We start from the raw sequence: 21269 nt of genomic DNA on the forward strand, positions 1-21269 counted from the left end.
CCGGGCCTTAAAGGGACAGTTCACCCAAAAAATGAAAATTATCATTTACTCATCCTCAAGTTGTTTCAAACCTGAAAAAAATTTTTTGTTCTGTTGAACACATAAGAAGATATTTTAAAGAAAGTTTGTAACCAGGCCGTTTTGGGGCATCGTTGACTTCCATAGTAGGAAAAAAAAAAATACTATGGAAGTCAATGGTGCCTCAGAACTGTTCAGTTTCCCACATTCTTTAAAACATCTTCCTTTGTGTTCAACATTACAAAAAAATGTATACAAGTTTGGAACAACCTGAGGGTGAGTAAATGATGACAGAATTTTAATTTTAGGGTGAACTATCCCTTTAAAGCGCAATCGAATGAGGTGAGAGAAAAAAAACGAAAAGCAAAACAACGTTTTTTTTTTAAACGCCTGTAGTTGTGATATAAAAAATCTATTCGAAACGGATAATATAGAATATTTAAATGTTTTGTCGTTTAAAGTGCTTGAGCTGTTGCAGATCTCCTCAGAGATTCCTCCTCGATTGATTCACAACCCCGTATCGGTTCGAATGAATCATTCAAAAGAATCGGCTCAGAAGAACGATTCGTACGGGAATCGGACATCACTTGTCTGATGAACAGAAACTCCCCGGGAGATACCGAGGGAGGAAGATGGCGGCCACTGACCGTTCCCGGTCCGAAGCGGCGAAGCAGCGGCGGCAGGATCAGCTGCAGCGGTGGCAGGGCTCGGAGACGGATCGGACCGGGGCGGAGGCGAGGAGCCAGTCCTCCGCTCCCGGAAACCGACGGGCCAGAGTGCGCTTCGCCCAGGGCGCTGTGTTTATGGCCGCCTGCTCCGCCGGAGACCGGGAGGAGGTGGCGGAGCTCCTGCGACAGGGAGCAGATATCAACCACGCCAATATAGACGGGCTGACGGCGCTGCATCAGGTATCCGGATCATGTTTGATTGTTTACACTGAAGTTTGCCTCGGATTGGAAACTTCTGAGAAAGTTCACAAACTTTTCTCTACGCCTTTCTCAACTCATAGATCGATGACAAGTAAGGATGTCTGAGATGATGAACTTGAGAAATCTCTTAAAAATCTAGTTTAGAATATATCTGCCAAAATGCTTTCTTTGTATTCATATTTCATACATTAAAAAAACATTTAGGCCTATACCATTTTCTACATAAAAAAAAAATGAAAAATGTAAAGTATAAAGTACTCAAATATTAAAATACATGGGTGTGTATGCAAATTAATTATAGTTTTTAGACATATTTGTGTCATGATTCAGATACTAAATCACTTTGACCCAAACAAAACATGCCTTTTCATGAAGAATATTATTATTTAAAAAAAAAAAAAAAAATTTAGGGGTCCTCTTTGTTTTGGGGGCTTCTTGTCACATGACAAAAAATGGCTTCCTGCATGTTGGTTAGACCACACTGACTTTGATTGGCGGACAATATTTTTTCAAATATTAATACTATTTATAGCAATTTTTAAGATGTAATTCTAAAAAAATTCCTTTTTTATTTTCAAGAAAATCAGTGTTTTAATAATTACTTTTTATCATCCACCTAGACATTTTTGACTTAACAAAATTATGAAAATTCACAAATTACAACGTTCATTATATACATATATTTTGTGTAAATTGAATTTCTTAGTGTGTTTTTGATCATCATAAATTGTGAAGTGACTTTCTCGCAAATGTACAAATGCTTAAAGTCGACATGAAACAGAATTTGCGATAGTCTTTTCTTCACTATTGTGACCAGGGTTGCCAGGTTTTCACAACAAAACCCGCTCAGTTGCTCCTCAAAACTAGCCCAAAGGCATTTAAAGGGCGTCCCACAGTAAAAATCGCATTCCGCAGGGTAAAATTCACATTTCTGTTGGGGCTCCCCTAGTAAAATTTGCATTCCAGGGACTAAATATCATGTTATTTTGGACAATCAACCCCCGGACATGAAAAACAACCCGCGGCAACAGTGTAAAAGTAGCCCAATTCCGCTGGAAAACCGAAAAACACTGATTGTGACGTATATCTGAGTAAACTGCTTCTCAAACAAGAACAAATGTAGGGGATTGATTGACAATTGTAGGGGAATTGATTGGACGGTTGTGGTTTGCTATTGGTGGATCTCATGTGATTGACAGGTTGCCCCGCCCTCGTCATCAGAGAACAGATGTCGCTTTAAGAGGGAGGGGAAGTTGTTTTCATTATAGATTACGAGGCACATGAATTAAAAAAAATAGCGTTGTGCATGGATAAATCATATTGCAATGTTCCATAAAAACAAGAATTGTCTATTTTGATTTCATGGTGACTTTACATGGTCAAAGTCTAGAAATGCATTGGCTTTTTGGGTCTGAATGTCAAAATTGTATTTTAATAGTAGATAACTGTATTTCCAGCACAGATTTAGTTGTGGGCCAGATGTTGATTTGCCTTGCTGGCCTGGTTTTGAGTTTGGACCAGAATTGTTGAGGATGATGAATCTTTTGCCTTGATTTTCGATGTTGTTTGCAAGAGGTTCTTAGATTAGCAGGGTAGCTGTAGTTTTAATGATGTCCAGGGAGTGTCTTGGGCCCGTCCCGTGGCTGTCACGTTTAACGTGGCTACTGCCCACTTCTGTCTCCAACATACCATCATCCAGGCTGAACTGGCATAGCAAGACTTTCCTCATATCTTCGGAGCTGCTTCACGGCTGGATGGAAGTCGTGTCGGCCCTTTTCATTTGGTGTTTGTTTTTGTTTTGTTCTCTTTTTTTCTTTCTTTCTTCCTCTCAGCTGTGTATGTTTTTTTTTTTAATTATATGTTTAGGAAGGGTTATTTTCGGCTTTTGTTGCTTCAGCCTTTTGTTTCAACAGTAAAGTATTACTTCGAAACCAGACAATCCTGAGCTTTAATTGAGAAAAAGCCTATTCTTTGGTTGAAAAAGAATGGTAGGTCATTGTTTTGTGGATCTTTGTCTTCACTCATAAAAATATAGGTTCTTTATTGGCGTCGATAGTTCCATGAAGAACCTTTTACATCCACGGAATGATTCTTTAGATTCTTTTAGATTATATAAAATGTTCTTCACGCTGTTCTTTTAAGAATGTTCACGGAAAGGTAGTTTGAGAAGCTTCTGTTGAAGGTTTTGCTCAAAAACACTCCAGTCTAAAACATGCTTGAGAATATGAAACGCACATGCACTTTTTGATTCAGACAGGTGTTCATGTGGTCTTGACTGCTCTAGCGAGCACAGCTATTGGCTGAACACCCTGCTGATGTCACTCAGTTGCTTCAGCGGTATTCTGAAGTTCTCTGGAACATCGGCTTTGAGTCTCACGTGAGCTCTTTCAAGCGTCACCTTATCTTGTGTTTGCATTCTCTAATGTACCACAGAAACTCTTTTGTTTTGTTTGGCAGGTTTTTGTGCCAAAACCTGCCAGGAACATGTCCAGGCCATATTTCACCCTGAAGTAGAAAGAAATAATGCATTATACTAAAAGAAATAACAAATTATATTTTTCTTAAAGAAAATGTAGCTTTTTTAAAGGACTTTTAAGATTTAAGAAGCCCATTTTCCCCTCAAATTTTCATTTCTATAATGCAATAAAAAAAATTATATATTATTTAAATCGTGAAGTATTCACTCAAAATGATAGTATATATTCTACTGCATTGAATTTAATATTTTAATTATTTTATATACAAAATCATTGCAAATAAATTACAATGATTATTACAATGAATTGTAAATATTTGTTTATTTTAATTTGTAATATGTCATTTAATATTTAACTTACTGTGTAATCTAATGGATTTATATTTATTTATATATATATATATATATATATATATATATATATATATATATATATATATATATATATATATATATATTTTATCTTATATATATATATATATATATATATATATATATATATATAATTTATATTTGATATTAATAAAATTAATGTTATATATATACTTTAATTTATAAATATATATTAATAAAATTGAATGTGTGTGTGTATATATATATATATAAATAATATATAATAAAAATGTTTTATATACATTAATTTCTAAATATATATTAATAAAATATTACAATGTTTTATATATATATATATATATATATATATATATATATATATATAATAAAATGTTTTATATACATTAATTTCTAAATATATATTAATAAAATATTACAATGTTTTATATATATATATATATATATTTAGAAATTTGTAAATAATATATAAATACATTTTATTAAAATGTTTATTTATTAATTTATATATACAGAAATTTATATTAATATAATAATAAAATCATATTAAAATATGTTAATATTATAATTGTAAATTGTAAATATGTAAATATGGTTTAATTTTTTTATATATATATATAATATACACACACATACACACACAGTAAGAAGAGAACTGCAGAAAATATTGAATGTTCAAGTTAGATTTGTGAGATCCAAAATGTCTTTTCTGTCTAACTTAATGTTTACTCTGTGTTGCCATGACATAAATATGCATAAATTTATGAGAGCATAAAACCAACTGAATCCACAGTTTCTTGATTACTGACTGTTACTCAGACTGATATTAGCCTGGGAACACACAGCCTACTGTTGTTTGTGAGTGTGTTTGGCTCTGGACAGAATCAGTGTCACATCCTGTCAAAGACACTGTTTCGGCCTCTACACACACACACACACACACACACACACACACACACACACACACACAAACATGTCCCCTCCGTCACAGATAGAGTTACAGCGATGATTTACCTTCTAATGGTGCTAAAGTAAACAGAGGTCTGGTACACAGATGGAGGGGCAGGACGGAGGATTGTGAGCAAATCTTCTCTTTCAAAGACCTTCATAAGTCAAGCCTCAAATGTTTAAAGGGATCATGACATGGATTCTTTTTATTTTTAAAAAGTTTATGTGGAAAAACAATTATTTTCAATGCTTATTCTAACCATCTTTCTGAAATGATCTATTATTAAAAGGCTTGTCAGAAAACCCCACTGTTATGATTGGCTAACGTCAATGCAGAGGATACATTATCAACGCCCACTCGCTATTGTGAGTAACTTTTGAAAACATCCATATAAAACCATCATTTACAGACAAAGCATTATGAAACTTGCGGTTTGTGATGGTGCTGCTGTCAGATCCAGTACAGCTGACTGCTTCATCTTTCAACAGAAGTTTCTGTGGGAACTCTCCATTAAACTGTGCCTCATTTTACAAAACAAAATGCTCCGAACAAACATAAAATCCTGTGACGCGATCCAGGACGCCATTAAAATAAACCATCCACTTGTTTCCGATGCTGGGATCCTTCTGAATCTGTACAGAGACACAAACGAGCTGTTTAAACTGGACGTATCAAAGCGAACGTTCTTTCACTCTGTTGTCGACAGTGTAGACAGCGTCAGTGATTTATAATGACTTCTATTCACAGGTCACCCAATATCAAAATGCGCCATTTTTATAGCTTGACTGAAGGGGACATATAATGAAAATCTGACTTTTTCCGTGTTTTGCACAAAAGATTAACATGACGCCACATGCTAGTCGATGAGTTGAATCAACTCCACAGCAACTACATAAATTTATCCACTAACCATTCAGAAACGTCCTAAAAGTTGTAACTTCTTCCTGAGTCTCTCCATCAGTGTCGACTCCGGTTTGAACAATGTAAGGCTGAACGCCGTTACTGACAATCCTCATTTTGGCTGCGTGAGATTCTCCAGCTTTGTTGTTGGTGAGCAACCGAAGCGCGAGCTGTTAAAGCTCCGCCCTCTTCTGGAAAGGGGGCGGGAGCAGCAGCTCATTTGCATTTAAAGGGACACACACAAAAACGGTGTGTTTTTGTTCACACCCAAATAGGGGCAAATTTGACAAGCTATAGTAAATGATCTGTGGGGGATTTTGAGCTGAAACTTCACAGACACATTCTGGAGACAAATAAATAATAATAAATAAATGCTTTGTTTTTAATGGGAACGGCGTTCTATTAAACTTGCAGGATGTTTTATTGGTTCAAAGACCTCTTATATGTCAAAAGATCAAGGCAAATTTGATTTCTCATGTCATGAGCCCTTTAAAACTAGTTTTTTTTCACAGAGGTCTCGCACCTCTTTCTGAACGACACAATGGTCACATTTTTCAGAATTTATAATAGTTTGTCAAAAGTGTTATTTTGCTCATACTAAATGCTGATTGGCTAATACACTGTTCCTGTTTTGTTATATTACTTGTTTCATTCAGTTTTATTTATTATTATTATTATTAGTAGTAGTAGTATTGTATATCCATATATTTTTTATATTTTTCTGTTTGCATGGATGCACCAATTTACAAATTTGATTGATAAGCTGATAATTATTTTCACGTTATGCCTGATAATCACCAATAAATTCCCAATATTCAAGACCTATACTATTTTTGTCTAAAAAATAAAAATAAAGGGTTAAATGATGTAAACTTGCGCTTTAAAGTTAATGCTAGTTTATGGCAAAAATCTAAAAAAGATGAAGAATTAAATATGGACCGATACAATAAATAAAATGAATTTAAAAAATCACTAATATTTAATTTTTTAATATTCATCCATATTTTTGTCTTCATATTTATATATATTTTTTTGTATTTGTAGTCATATTTGCCTTCATTTTTTTGTTTGTGTAGTATTTTTGTATTGTACATCCATATTCATATTTATAGTATGTCTAATTGTTTTACTTCTATATCTGAATTTAATAATCGTTTTTATGCGATGCTCTTTCGCTGCTCATCCCGATCTCGGTCCTGTTGTCCCGTTGTTGCTCGGTAACGGGAATTAAATATAGTCGGTGCTCTTTAAGTTTTTCCATCGCGTCCATCCAAAGCCTTTCTCTCTCTGTCTTTCTCCAGTGAGCGCATGGAAAACATTCTTCATGCAGTACAAGCGGCTGTTGTCAAAGGCAAAGGCCAGTCGCTCTCTGAGTCATACACACACACACACACACACACACACACACACACACACACTCTCATATTCAGTGACCCCGTCAAGAACTTCACACCTTCTCCATACAGAAGGTTCCCACTGTTCCTCAGAAACCCACACAAACACACACAATGAGAAAGGGGTCGGGAACAGAGTGGGCTTCTGTTCTCCTGCACAAGCGTACGTGGAGGTTTCTATAGGCAGTGCCGGGTCCTCTGGGAGCTGCTCACTTTTGGCTGCTAAGCCTCTTTTCCCCCAAACTTCTTTGCATCGTGCCTGAAAACACTATTTATCAGTGGTAAAATCACTAACGTGGCCTGGCTGCTTTTTGCAGTAGCGTATTGCTTGCAGAACATGTTACAGACATGTTAGAGAAGCAAACTTGACATATATATATATATATATATATATATATATATATATATATATATATATATATATATATACACAGTGCACAGCATAAATGAGTACACCCCTCTGAACAAATACAAAAGATGCATTTTCTTTATGATCACTAATACAATTCATGGAAAGATGACTAAAATGTATTAAACATATACATAATAAAAACTGAGAAATATGTCATTAATAGCCATAAAATAAGTAAATTAGCCAATTTTGTTTAAATTAAGGATTGCAGAAATGAGAACACACTAGATTTAATTCAACAAATGTATAATATTCTAGCATTTAGTATGCCCTCCATAATTTTGAATATACTGCTCTGAACCTTCTTGGCACGGAGTGTACAAGTTCATGACAATGTGTCACATGTGTCCTGTATAACTCCTGGATGATGAGCTCCTTAAATGCCCTGATCTTTAATGGGGAGTGTTGCTCAACTCGTCTCTACAGAATCCCCCACAGGCGCTCAAGAGTGTTAAGATTGAATGCAATACATCCACAGAAGGTTTTTCACCTTGGGAGAATGCATATCCTCATTGTCAAGTTGAAAAAATGCCCAGCAATGCAGGGAATTACGCAGTGGTGTGTGAATTCATGACAGCATTGATAAAACACAACTCCCTCACACCTTCAGCACTCATACATCGCTATATAAGAGCTTTACTGCCACTGAACTTTACTGTGGGAACCAGGCACTTCTCACTGTACTCCTCCTCTAGCAACACCAGAACATTTTGGATGCTATTAGACCTGAAAATGACTGATCAATACAGAGTATTGATTCCCAGAATCTATATTTTGTAAATATGGGCTTTGGAAATGGCTAACTGACTTTATTGTGCTTTGGCGACAGTAGGTAGTTCCAGTGAGAACAACAACCATGCATGTCATTTCTGCAGTCTGCATCTTACTCTGTGAGATAAACAGTCACTCTTTTCATAGCTTTTGCTGGCTCTGAGACACTCACTTGGTATTTCTCCTGCTCTTTGTCTAGCAAAAAAATCCCTCATCCCTAAATGAAAGCTTAAAATGAAGGCCTGATTATTTCAGGGGCCTTGTCACAAGTCCATTGTTTTTGATTTTCTGTGTTACTTTTGCTCTATTTTCACACTTAAAACAATGATTTGGTAGTCCTCTTGTATCACTGTCCTCTTTTGTGCTGAGAAATAAGTCTCCTGACAATTCCATTGTTGTCAGCATTAAGTCTGAGAATGATTCAGTGGGCTACATAACACTTTTAATTGTCAAGAAATTACTTCTCTTTAAATGTTTTGGTTCAACATACTTACCTGTTGATCAAACACTGCCTTAAACTTACACCAGAAAATTTTTATTTTGTTTTATTTAGTAACTTTTAGGAGGGTGTTCTCATTTTTGCTACACAACATTTTATCACCTTGATAAGAAAATCTTATTTTCCTGAATAATTTTGACATGCTTCTTTGGTAATTGATTAAGCAGACTTGCTGGAACATTATGTCTCTAAAGAAACCTAACATGTCTTCTAAGTAACTGAGTAATTGCTGACTTTCAGAAGTTTCAGAGGGGGTGTACTCAATTATGCTGTGCACTGTGTGTGTGTGTGTGTGTGTGTATATATAACTATGCAACTAAAAATACGTTTTGTTAGTAAGTTTCTGAAGGATCATGTGACACTAAAGACTGGAGTAATGATGCTGAAAATTCAGCTTTGATCATAGGAATAAATTATATTTTAAAATCTATTCAAATTGAAAACCATTATGTTAAATTGTAATAATATTTCACAATATTACTGTTTTTCCTGTATTTTTGATCAAATAAATGCAGTGAGCAGAAGAACCTTCTTTCAAAAACAATAAAATAGTACAGCTACAGTATTTTGAAAACACAAGCTACTGTTAAAAAGTGTAGTTGAGTTAGTAATGCTTCTGTTTTTAGTACGTTACTCACATTGATTACAGCCTGCACATGTGTGTGTACACCAACACTTCCATCATGTAAACGCTTCACTGACTAATTATTGTTTCGCCTCCAGCTAATGGCAGCTATGTCTCACTGAAACTCTGGGGACATGAAAACAGATTTCCCATAATGCAATTTGACATTGGCTCCAGCAGTGTTGTAAAGTTGATGTCACTAGGAAAGTCACGATGACTGTCAATAGAGTTATTCAGACAATGCGCTCAGCTGATAAGGGTGATGACATCACACATTTTATGTGTGTGCATAATCTAAGGTCAAAGGTTAAGGGCAGTGTCTTATGTTCGAGGAACACATGAACAGACTTGAATCATTTATTAGTAGTGATGCACAATATATCAGTATTGGCCAATATGAGCAGCAATTAAACTGATTATAAGTGTGATAATTTTCATTACTTAAAGGGTTAGTTCACCCAAAAATGAAAATGATGTCATTAATGACTCACCCTCATGTCGTTCCAAACCCGTAAGACCTCCGTTCATCTTCAGAACACAGTTTAAGATATTTTAGATTTAGTCCGAGAGCTTTCTGACCCTCCATTGAAAATGTATGTACGGTATACTGTCCATGTCCAGAAAGGTAATAAAAACATCATCAAAGTAGTCCATGTGACATCAGTGGGTTAGTTAGAAGTTTTTGAAGCATCGAAAATACATTTTGGTCCAAAAATAACAAAAACTACGACTTTATTCAGGATGAGGGTGAGTCATTAATGACATAATTTTCATTTTTGGGTGAACTAACCCTTTAAGCTATGAATTACTTAAATTTTTACAAATATTTGTAATATTATGTTTTAGGATAGTGTGTGAATTTTCTGTTAAATGCATTTTCTCTTTCTCTCCTCAGGCCTGTATTGATGAAAATGCAGACATGGTTCAGTTTCTGGTGGAGAGCGGCAGTGACGTGAACCGAGGAGACAACGAAGGCTGGACGCCCCTCCACGCTGCAGCCTCCTGCGGTTTCATCCAGATCGCAAAGTTAGTAACAACCTAGTGAGCTGCCTACCAAGACAACATGATGCTGCCTTGTACCCCACATTCATATTTTATCCAAAGTATTGATAAAAAGTATTGCTGCACCGAATGTGTTAAAGGTGCCCAAGAATGCTTTTTCACAAGATGTAATATAAGTCTAAGGTGTCCCCTGAATGTGTCTGTGAAGTTTCAGCTCAAAATACCCCATAGATTTTTTTGAATTCATTTTTTTAACTGCCTATTTTGGGGCATCATTAACTATGCATTGATTTTTTTCAGCGCGCCGCCCCTTTAATTCGCGTGCTCCCTGCCACACGAGCTCTCGACTATATTACAGCGCATTTACAAAGTTCACACAGCTAATATAACCCTCAAATGGATCTTTACAAGATGTTCGTCATGCATGCTGTATGCATGCTTCGAATTATGTGAGTGTAGTATTTATTTGGATGTTTATATTTGATTCTCTATGAATTTGAGGCTGTGCTCCATGGCTAACGGCTAATGCTACACTGTTGGAGAGATTTATAAAGAATGAAGTTGTGTTTATGAATTATACAGACTGCAAGTGTTTAATAATGAAAATAGCGACGGCTCTTGTCTCCGTGAATACAGTAAGAAACGATGGTAACTTTAACCACATTTAACAGTACATTAGCAACATGCTAACGAAACATTTAGAAAGACAATTTACAAATATCACTAAAAATATCATGATATCATGGATCATGTCAGTTATTATTGCTCCATCTGCCATTTTCGCTGTTGTTCTTGCTTACCTAGTCTGTTGATTCACCTGTGCAGATCCAGACGTTACTGGCTGCCCTTGTCCAATGCCTTTCATAATGTTGACAGTGTTGAGATCCGCGTGTTTTCCGGAAGTCTTTTAAACAAATGAGATTTACATAAGAAAGAGAAAGCAATGGAGTTTGAAACTCAATGTATGTCTTTTCCATGTACTGAACTCTTGTTATTCAACTATGCCGAGGTAAATTCAAATTTTGAATCTAGGGCATCTTTAAAATCTAGTGGAATCAACTGTAAGTTTAAAGTTTACCTTTTTTTTCTGTACCTGTTGCAGGTACTTGATCGAGCATGGCGCCCATGTTGGAGCGGTGAACAGCGAGGGAGAACTTCCTCTCGACGTCGCTACAGAGGACGCCATGGCCAGACTGCTGAAAGCAGAGATTAAAAAACAGGGTGAGAGATACAGAGCCTAGAAAAGAGAAAGATGGGAATTGTAGAACAACAAGGACGTTTACAGAAGTGTTGTTATTGTTAACTAAATCTCTCAAAAATCATTTTCAGTATATCAGGATATAAAGCTGAAATAAAAAATAAAGCTAAATAGAAATATTTTTTAAAAACTGACAAAAGCGCATAACAGAATTACTAAAATTAAAATGAAAACTGATGTTAAAATAAATCACATCACATTTGCTGTGTAAGCATTAATCCAAAAACTAGATTTAGATAAATGTAATATCTTATTTTTACTGTCCATTTCTGATAAAGAAATACAATATTTCTATGTGAGATTCCCATTTGAACAAATAAAGGTTCACATTATCCGTCTAAAGCCCGGGATACACTGCACGATTCTAGCAATCCTATAAGATCATTATCACACTGTGCGCCATGGATCTGTTAAACTTGGGTACAGCATGCATGTAGACTGTACGATGATGACACCTGTTGACTTGTAGTCTACGATGCAAGTTTCTGTAGAAGAATGACTGAATCACACTTTGGCAGATGTAATTTTTATGTGTGCTGAAAACAAAAAGGAAGCGTCGAAAGAAGAAGGGAAAAGAGCTTGAGGTAAGCAGTTTTACGTTTTAGCGCCATGTCGCGTTGATTTCATGTCGCATTTTTATTGGCTGGTCAGTAGACGTAGGTCGTAGCTGCAGACACACTGTGCGACGATCATGCTGAATTTCTGACACTGCCAGAAAATTATCGTAGACTATCTTTGGTCGCAAGACCGGGAAAACGGCCGTCTTTGAACCTCTCTCACTGTACGACATAGGACCACTGATTAAGAGCCACGATTGTTTCACGATGGCAATCTTTCGTCTGGGACAGCCAAAAATCGTGCAGCGTATCCCGGGCTTTAAACACTCCATCTGTCTGATCTTGACCTGCTGTGCATGATCCCATTAAAACTTTGGTCGACGCACAAATGCTCACAGAAGCTCATTGTATGTGTGTGTGTCTGTGTGTTTTTGTTTATAGGATGTTTGGTTTTAACAGTAACAGCATGTGAATTTCCCACATCAAAAACTCCATTATAAATGCTGGAGTTGTGCAGAGATTTTATAAACTTCCTCCTGCAGCACATTAGATCTGATCGGGTGTGCAAATGTTGTGTCTTTGTGTCCTTGGGCCCTTAAAGTTGACATAAAATGGAAGTTCTGTCATGAGTGTTTGGCATGGTAATGGATATGACAGTGTTGATATGTTTGGTCTTGGTGTAATAGATCTATGCTGCTGCTGCTGTGTATTGCTGCTGTTGCTGCTGCTGCTGTTATTGCTGCTGCGGTTATAGCTGCTGCTGTTATTGCTTCTGCTTTTGAGTATTGCTGCTGCTTTTGTGTATTGCTGCTGTTGCTGCTGCTGTTGTTTTTGCTGCTGCTTTTTTGTGTTGCTGCTGTTGGTTATTGCTGCTGCTGCTGCAGTTTTTAGCTGCTGTTGTTGCTGCTGCGGTTATAGCTGCTGTTGTTATTGCTTCTGCTTTTGAGTATTGCTGCTGTTGCTGCTACTGTTGTTTCTGCTGCTTTTGTGTATTGTTGCTGCTGCTGGTATTGCTGCTGCTGCTGGTGTTGTTTTTGCTGCTGCTTTTGTGTGTTGCTGCTGTTGCTGTTGGTTATTGCTGCTGCTGGGGTTATTGCTGCTGTTGTTATTGCTGTTGTTGCTGCTGCTTTTGTGTATTGCTGGTATTGCTGTTGGTTATTGCTGCTGCTTATTGCTGCTGCTGCTGCTGCTGCTGCTGCTTTTGTGTATTGCTGCTGTTTTTGGTTATTGCTGCTGCTGCTGCTGTTGGTTATTGCTGCAGAGCAAGTACGGGACTTGCTCACAGCAGCATGTCATGTATGTATTGGCAGTAGCAAGTAAAACATGTAACTGCTGTACAAATATAGCATACGTGAATTACCTGTTGCAGATCTATACAGGTGGAGCTGGGGAAAGTGGAGGGTCTCTGAAAGCGTGCTGCAACTACTACAGTAAACAATAGCCAAGTATTTAAAGGTTGAGCAGCAATATCATTGGCTACTCATTGGTTTCATGACAGAACTTTGTATTTGTGCTAGTCGTTTCTTCCCTATTGTGACATACTGTATATCTTAGTGAAACGACCCATTTTGTCCACAGGGAATTGATTGGATGATTGTGATTCAAAATGGCCTGTGCTGTCTGAGAAAGATTCTAATCATTGTTTGAATGAATTTTCAGGTATTGATGTGGATCAGGCCAGGAGAGAGGAAGAGAGAGTGATGCTCCAGGATGCCATGGCCGTGTTGGCAGGAAGTGGCTCTCTGGTCCCTCATCTGAACACTCAGGCCACGGCTCTGCATGTTGCTGCTGCTAAAGGATACATTGAGGTGTTAAAGTAAGTGCTAATTTCACTAAGCCACTTCATAAGTGTAACTGCACCAATTTTCAACCCACTTTGTATTGTTAAATTGTCAGTAGTATATGTAAATTAACAATGTTTACTCTTTCTCTGTGTTACCTGGACTGAGAAATTCACGTTTATTTGTCAGCAAAATTTTATTAAAATGTTGTCATTTGCATTACTGGATATTGCGAATATTTCATTCATAAAACAGTCATCAAATATTAAATGTTTAGCTACTTGCACGCCACATACTCTTTCACTGCTAAAACAAAAGTGTTGCGTTAGAATTCGCACTTGTCTTGATTTGATTGGCCAGCTCACTCATTCTGACAGTGAAGAGTGCTGTAAGGCCGCTGAGGCAGACCACCCTGAAAATGTAACTTTTAAAACTTTTTTTGTCATCCTAACAACAAACAGAGTGGTGCATAATGGAGTACAGCAGAGCAGCATCTATAATATTTAGTATTGGGGGGACAATAATATCAAGTATTTGGGGACAATAATATCGAGTATTTGGGGGGACAATAATATCCAAGTATTGGGTGGACAATAATATCAAGTATTTGGGGAAAATAATATCAAGTATTTGGGGGGACAATAATACCCAAGTATTTGGGGACAATAATATCCAAGTATTTGGGGGGACAATAATATCAAGTATTTGGGGACAATAATATTGAGTATTTGGGGGGACAATAATATCCAAGTATTGGGTGGACAATAATATCAAGTATTTGGGGAAAATAATATCAAGTATTTGGGGGGACAATAATATCCAAGTATTTGGGGGGACAATAATATCCAAGTATTTGGGGACAATAATATCAAGTATTTGGGGGGACAATAATATCCAAGTATTTGGGGGGACAATAATATCCAAGTATTTGGGGACAATGATATTGAGTATTTGAGGGGGACAGTGATATCGAGTATTTGGGGGGACAGTGATATCGAGTAGGGGGGACAGTATTCGAGTATTTGGGGGACAGTGATATCGAGTATTTGGGGGGACAGTGATATCGAGTATTTGAGGGACAGTGATATCGAGTATTTGGGGGACAGTGATATCGAGTATTTGGGGGGACAGTGATATCGAGTATTTGGGGGACAGTGATATCGAGTATTTGGGGACAGTCATATCGATATTTGGGGGACGAGAGTATTTGGGGGACAGTGATATCGAGTATTTTGGGGGACAGTGATATCGAGTATTTGGGGGACAGTGATATCGAGTATTTGGGGGGACAGTGATATCGAGTATTTGGGGGACAGTGATATCGAGTATTTGGGGGACAGTGATATCGAGTATTTGGGGGACAGTGATATTGAGTATTTGGGGGACAGTGATATCGAGTATTTGGGGGACAGTGATATCGAGTATTTGGGGGGACAGTGATATCGAGTATTTGGGGGACAGTGATATCGAGTATTTGGGGGACAGTGATATTGAGTATTTGGGGGACAGTGATATCGAGTATTTGGGGGGACAGTGATATCGAGTATTTGGGGGACAGTGATATCGAGTATTTGGGGGACAGTGATATCGAGTATTTGGGGGACAGTGATATCGAGTATTTGGGGGACAGTGATATCGAGTATTTGGGGGACAGTGATATCGAGTATTTGGGGGACAGTGATATCGAGTATTTGGGGGGACAGTGATATCGAGTATTGGGGGACAGTGATATCGAGTATTTGGGGGACAGTGATATCGAGTATTTGGGGGGACAATGATATCGAGTATTTGGGGGACAGTAATATCGAGTATTTGGGGGGACAATAATATCGAGTATTTGGGGGACAATAATATCGAGTATTTGGGGGGACAATAATATCGAGTATTTGGGGGACAGTAATATCGAGTATTTGGGGGGACAATAATATCGAGTATTTGGGGGGACAATAATATCGAGTATTTGGGGGGACAATAATATCGAGTATTTGGGGGGACAATAATATCGAGTATTTGGGGGGACAATAGTATCGAGTATTTGGGGGGACAATAGTATCTAAGTATTAATATATTATTACTGTGCATCAGGGTGCTGCTGAAGTGTGCGATAGACGTGGACAGTCGGGACAGTGATGGTTGGACGGCTTTCCACGCGGCGGCTCACTGGGGACAGGAAGAGGCCTGCAGTCTGCTGGCTGAACACATGTGTGACATGAGCGCCGTCAATAATGTGGTACAGGCTCTTTTATCATCCTAAACGGGTTTATTTTGCCATAATGACAGGATGTGCTGTCGTTGAATACATTGATTTAAAATATAAAATATATCATGTTTCCAGAGAGTCATGAAATGTATAGAATTTCAAAGCATTGTGTATTTGTGTATCAAAGGGCCAAACTGCACTCGATGTAGCCGATGAGAACATCGTTGATAACTTGGAGGAACTGCAGAAGAAGCAAAACGCTGTAAGTATGCATGTGTTTATATGTACGCTATCTTATCACCTCTCTGGTTAATGTTCAAAGACCGCTTTCACTCCAAGCAATCGAGCAGATATCTTTGTCGCAAGAACATCCAAAAACAACTGTGTGTGTGTGTGTGTGTGTGTGTGTGCTGTACAGAGCCAACGCCGTCAAACACACCTCCATTCTCACGTCACACAACTGTTGTCTGTATGTAGTTGAGGAGGAATGCATCAGTCATATTTTTAGGAGATATTACACAGCTTAATTGTTGAACCTTGTTTGTGGTATCAGATTATCAGCATTAATGACCCTTTTAAAGCTAAAACGTGTCCTACTTTATTATTCTAGTTGGTAATTCAACAGCTTTTGACAGTTCCTGTGAGATTTACCCTTATTCATGCTAAATAAAATGATTAGTGATAGTGTGAATTATACAGCATGAATTGTATTGAGCTGTTGTTGATGTTTTTAACTCCTAAAGATGCGTTCAGAGAAACAGAAGATGCAGACACCCGTCATTGAGACCAGCCCACCTGTGTCCGTGGCACCAGCTCGCCCTCGCAGGTAAACATCACATACGGTGTCCAATCACGTGTCTGCATAGGAACACTTCACTTCCTGTGGGATGAAACCCAGAATCATTCACCATCATTTCTATCTGAGTTATTTTTGAGTGATGAAGCAAGCGAATCACTGAATCAGAGTTTTGAGTCAAAAGCTGATTGATCGGTTTACATTTATCCTTCATCACAAATATATTAACCCCAGCCTCAGTACGTATTACATCACATGACATTCTCAGCTCTCATTGGCTGATTTGCTTTGGCTATATTGGAATTTTGTAATGAATCTATTTGAATTTTGAAGTGAAAAAAATAAAACAACACAATATAATAATCAGTATCATTTTAGTAAGGTTGAGATACTATTATAGTTTTGATTAATATTTTGAACTAGTTTTTATTTTTATATTTTCAGTGTTCATTTTAACTAAATGAGCAGCAAATTTATTGATTTTATTTGAATTATATATATATATATATATATATATATATATATGGACAATTATAATATAATATAATAATCAGTATTGAGACATTAAGATACTATTATAGTTTCTAATAATATTTTGTATTAGTTTTTATTTTTATATTTTATATTTTTAATATTAACTAACGTTTTAGTAATTTTGTTGTGCGCTTTTTTTAATTCTTCTTTTATAAATGTCCATGTAGTTTTTTTTAATTTATTTTAGCTTTCATTGATTTTTGTTTTTTTAATTTAATTTTAATTTTAAAGTGCAAAAATATATTGTGAAAACAATAATATAAAATAATGTAGTAATCAGTGTTATTTCAATAATGTTGAAATACTATTATAGTTTGATAATATTTTGAATGTTTTTATATTTATTTTTTCCATTTTCATTTAAATTTTAAAGTTTTAGTTATTTTGTTGTGCATTTTCTTATTTATTTATTTATTTTTTAAATATGTCCATATAGTTTTTATTATTTTTTTGTTTAAATTTTAGCTCTCATTGATTGGCTGATTTCTGTGGCTATATTTGAAAATTAATGATTTTTTTCTTTTTAATTTTAAAGTGCAAAAAGATATTGTGAAAATAATATAGGAATCAGTGTTCTTTTAATAATGTTGAAATACTGTTATAGTTTTGAATTAGTTTTATATTTATTTTTTCCATTTTCATTTTAACAAAAGTTTATTAATTTTTTGTGATTTTTGTTTTTGTTATTTTTATTAGTTTTTTTTATGTCCATATACTTTTATGAATTTTTATTTCAGTTTTAGCACTCACTGACTTTCATGTCACCTACAGGACGTCCATCTCTCGTATGAGCAGTAGAGAGAAGATCACCCTGCATGAGAGAGAAAAACATGCTCCGCCCACTCTCCAGACTCCGCCCACCGAAGAGGATGAAGAGGAGTCGACACGCACAGCAGGCCAATCCAAACCCTCCAGCAGCTCCAGTTCAGAGGAAGAGAGCGAATCAGAGAGCGACGCAGAGTCAGGTGACCAGACCCCGCCCATTGTTTTTCTCTAAATCAAAAATAACATTAGATAATCGACTGTGTGTGTCTTTACAGAAAAAGCAAAAACTCGAGAAATGATCAACAACTTGAACAACAAACGCAATGCAGCGGCCGTGGCGAGCTCTGTGACCAGCACTGCCCTTAACCAGGTTAAAAAGGTGACGAGAGATCTGATAATGCATCACAACTGGCTCAAAGCGTTGAGTTTTCTGAAGAGTCTTCTTTTTTGTTCAGCCTATTTGCACTAAATCTGATAATAATTCAAACAATTTGACCAATTTTTGGGTTTCAATGTCAACTCATTAATGTTGATTTTTGGAATGCAGGCCATATTTTATGTAGTACAAATCCTAATATGTATTAAAATATCAGTGCTAATAAATAAATATGGCCACTGATAGGCAATTCAGCAGACAACAATTTTTATTTGAATAACTGATGATGATAAAATTATCAGTAATAAAACCCAGTGATTGTTGTGGCTGTATTTGACAATTGTGATGTTTTTTTGTTTTGTTTTTTAATTTTAAAGTAAAAAAATATATATAATATAATATAACATAACATAATGTATAATATAATATAATGAGTCCCTCTGCTTTTAGGCTGAACCCGTTCGGACCGCGGTGACCGAGGCTCCAGGTTCCTGGAGAACGTCTCTGCGTAAAGCAGGAAGTTCTGTGACGCTGGGCTCTGCCGGGGCCTCTGATCCAGCCAGTGAGGTGCTCAAGGACCCCGAGACTAAACTGGGAATGACACGCTCTGCATCGAGTCCCAGACTGAGCTCTGAAACTGAAAATAAGGTAACATTCACACAAATACTGTATGGATACTGTATGCACACAGTCTTGACATTAAATCACAGTAATGTCACTGTAATTATATCAAAATCTATTTTTGCTGAAAATTCAATACAGAATGATTTATATATTAAATATGAAGCAGCACAACTGTTTTCAACATTGATAATAATAATCTGAAATTTTTCTTGAACAGCAAATCATCATATTAGAATGATTTCTGAAGGATCATGTGACACATTTTAATATATATATATATATTATTAAAATAGAAAACAAATATTTGAAATTCTAATAATATTTCACAATATTTAGGTTTTTACTGTATGTTTGATCAAATAAATGAATGAATAAATAAATATTACAAAACGGGTCAATGATGTTACGGGTCATTTTTTTTGTCAAAAGGCCTTAATAATAATAATAATAATAATAAAAAACAAAGATATGACATCCAAAGTATGTAAGGTTGTACAACTTTGTTGAATCCAAAAGGTTTTAATTATATTTTGCTACATATAAAGGTATTTTAAAGATTTTGAAGTGTCAAAAGGTCATTCGGTTTAACCGTCCAAAGGCCAATACGGCCATTTCATTAGTTATTAAAATATCTTAAAATGTAATAACATTAATTTTTCAAAATATATACATTTTTCACTTGCTCATACGCATGTCCCGAAACATCAGGTAATTCAGTACAACTGCTGTAAAACATGGAAAATGTTGTAATATTTTAAAAACTTGTACTAAATATAAAATGTTTGATTGTCCTTTTGCTAACTAACCTGTCAAATATGGTCAATCGGTAAAACCGAAATTTTGGTTAAACCGAATGACTTTTTTTGGTGACAAATTTTGTCCATCTTGTAAAAAATGACAAAAGCAGTGTTAATTGATTATAAAAAAAACACAAAATCTTATTGTTAACGCTTAATAAAACTATTAAAATTATTATATTAATATGTCCTGATACATATTAATATATAAATTAATACGCACAATATTTGAAAGTATTTTGTAAATATTTAATCTATTTTGTCACCTCAAAGTAATGTCATTTCCTATGTTCAGGAGCCCAGGTTGGCCCGTGTGCAGCCCACTCCGTCCAGACGCCTATTCAGCATCTCCGACACCAGCACCAACCCCGACAACTCCAGCAGGTGAGCGACACAACAATCACAAAGATGTTGTGTTTTCAGAGTTTCCCAATCTCATCCAATTTCCTGTGTGTGTGTGTGTAGCTTGTTGAGCCGGAGCTCTTCGTACACACGCCGACTGAACAGCCAATCCGCTGGAGAAGTGTCGGGTCAAAACCCCTTGTTACCTCGCAGCTCATCTTATGGAAGGAAACTTGACGACCCTTCAGTGACCTCTGTAACCACGGGAACCTCTGGACTCAGTCGCCTCAATAATCTATTGGCTCAAAGGTTTGTGTGTGTCTAATTGTGTGTGATGTGATCATGTGTTTCGCACTCGTATGATCTGGTGTCTCTCTCACAGATCGGCTCAGGAAGAGGCTGAAAAGAAGGAGCCCGTCTCCAATTCTGTAACCACAACAACCACGTCAGGCGAGCCAGAGACCAAACAGAGACGAAAGTGAGTGTTTGATCATTTATACACGACGGAGTGCTAATAAACCTTTTGTCCTGCTGGAAAAAACACGTCGTGCTAGCCTTGACCTGTCTACTTTCTTAAAACACTGTGAACGACATGCATATATAAACGATAAGTGTATATATAGTAGGGAGCAAGTGAACATTTTGTCCTCATATTGATGTGTTAGAAGCAGGAAAAATGGGCAAGCGTAAGGATTTGAGCGAGTTTGACAATGGCTAAATTGTGATGCTAGACGACTGGGTCAGAGCATCTCCAAAACTGCAGCTCTTGTGGGGTGTTCCCGGTCTGCAGTGGTCAGTATCTATCAAAAGTGCTCCAAGGAAGGAACAGTGGTGAACCGGAGACAGGGTCATGGACGGCCAAAGCTCATTGATGCACGTGGGGAGCGAAGGCTGATCCGTGTGGTCCGATCCA

At 36.5% G+C, this 21269-nt stretch overlaps 1 protein-coding gene across 1 annotated transcript in view; it reads left to right on the forward strand.

Moving 5' to 3' along the window:
* Positions 1–578: 578 nt before the first annotated feature.
* Positions 579–21269, forward strand: part of zmp:0000001167 (protein phosphatase 1 regulatory subunit 12A) — a 29905-nt gene continuing 9214 nt past the window's right edge. Inside the window, exons 1-13 of the mRNA XM_048157917.1 lie at positions 579–926; positions 10220–10350; positions 11429–11547; positions 13801–13957; positions 16008–16152; positions 16310–16384; positions 16866–16948; positions 18224–18417; positions 18493–18596; positions 19044–19241; positions 20310–20398; positions 20480–20665; positions 20739–20834. Coding sequence (XP_048013874.1) covers positions 651–926; positions 10220–10350; positions 11429–11547; positions 13801–13957; positions 16008–16152; positions 16310–16384; positions 16866–16948; positions 18224–18417; positions 18493–18596; positions 19044–19241; positions 20310–20398; positions 20480–20665; positions 20739–20834 — 1853 coding nt within the window. The 5' untranslated portion in view covers positions 579–650. The remainder of the gene's footprint in view (positions 927–10219; positions 10351–11428; positions 11548–13800; positions 13958–16007; positions 16153–16309; positions 16385–16865; positions 16949–18223; positions 18418–18492; positions 18597–19043; positions 19242–20309; positions 20399–20479; positions 20666–20738; positions 20835–21269) is intronic.

Source organism: Megalobrama amblycephala, linkage group LG15, assembly GCF_018812025.1.
Source record: "Megalobrama amblycephala isolate DHTTF-2021 linkage group LG15, ASM1881202v1, whole genome shotgun sequence".
Classification (NCBI taxonomy): Eukaryota; Metazoa; Chordata; class Actinopteri; order Cypriniformes; family Xenocyprididae; genus Megalobrama; species Megalobrama amblycephala.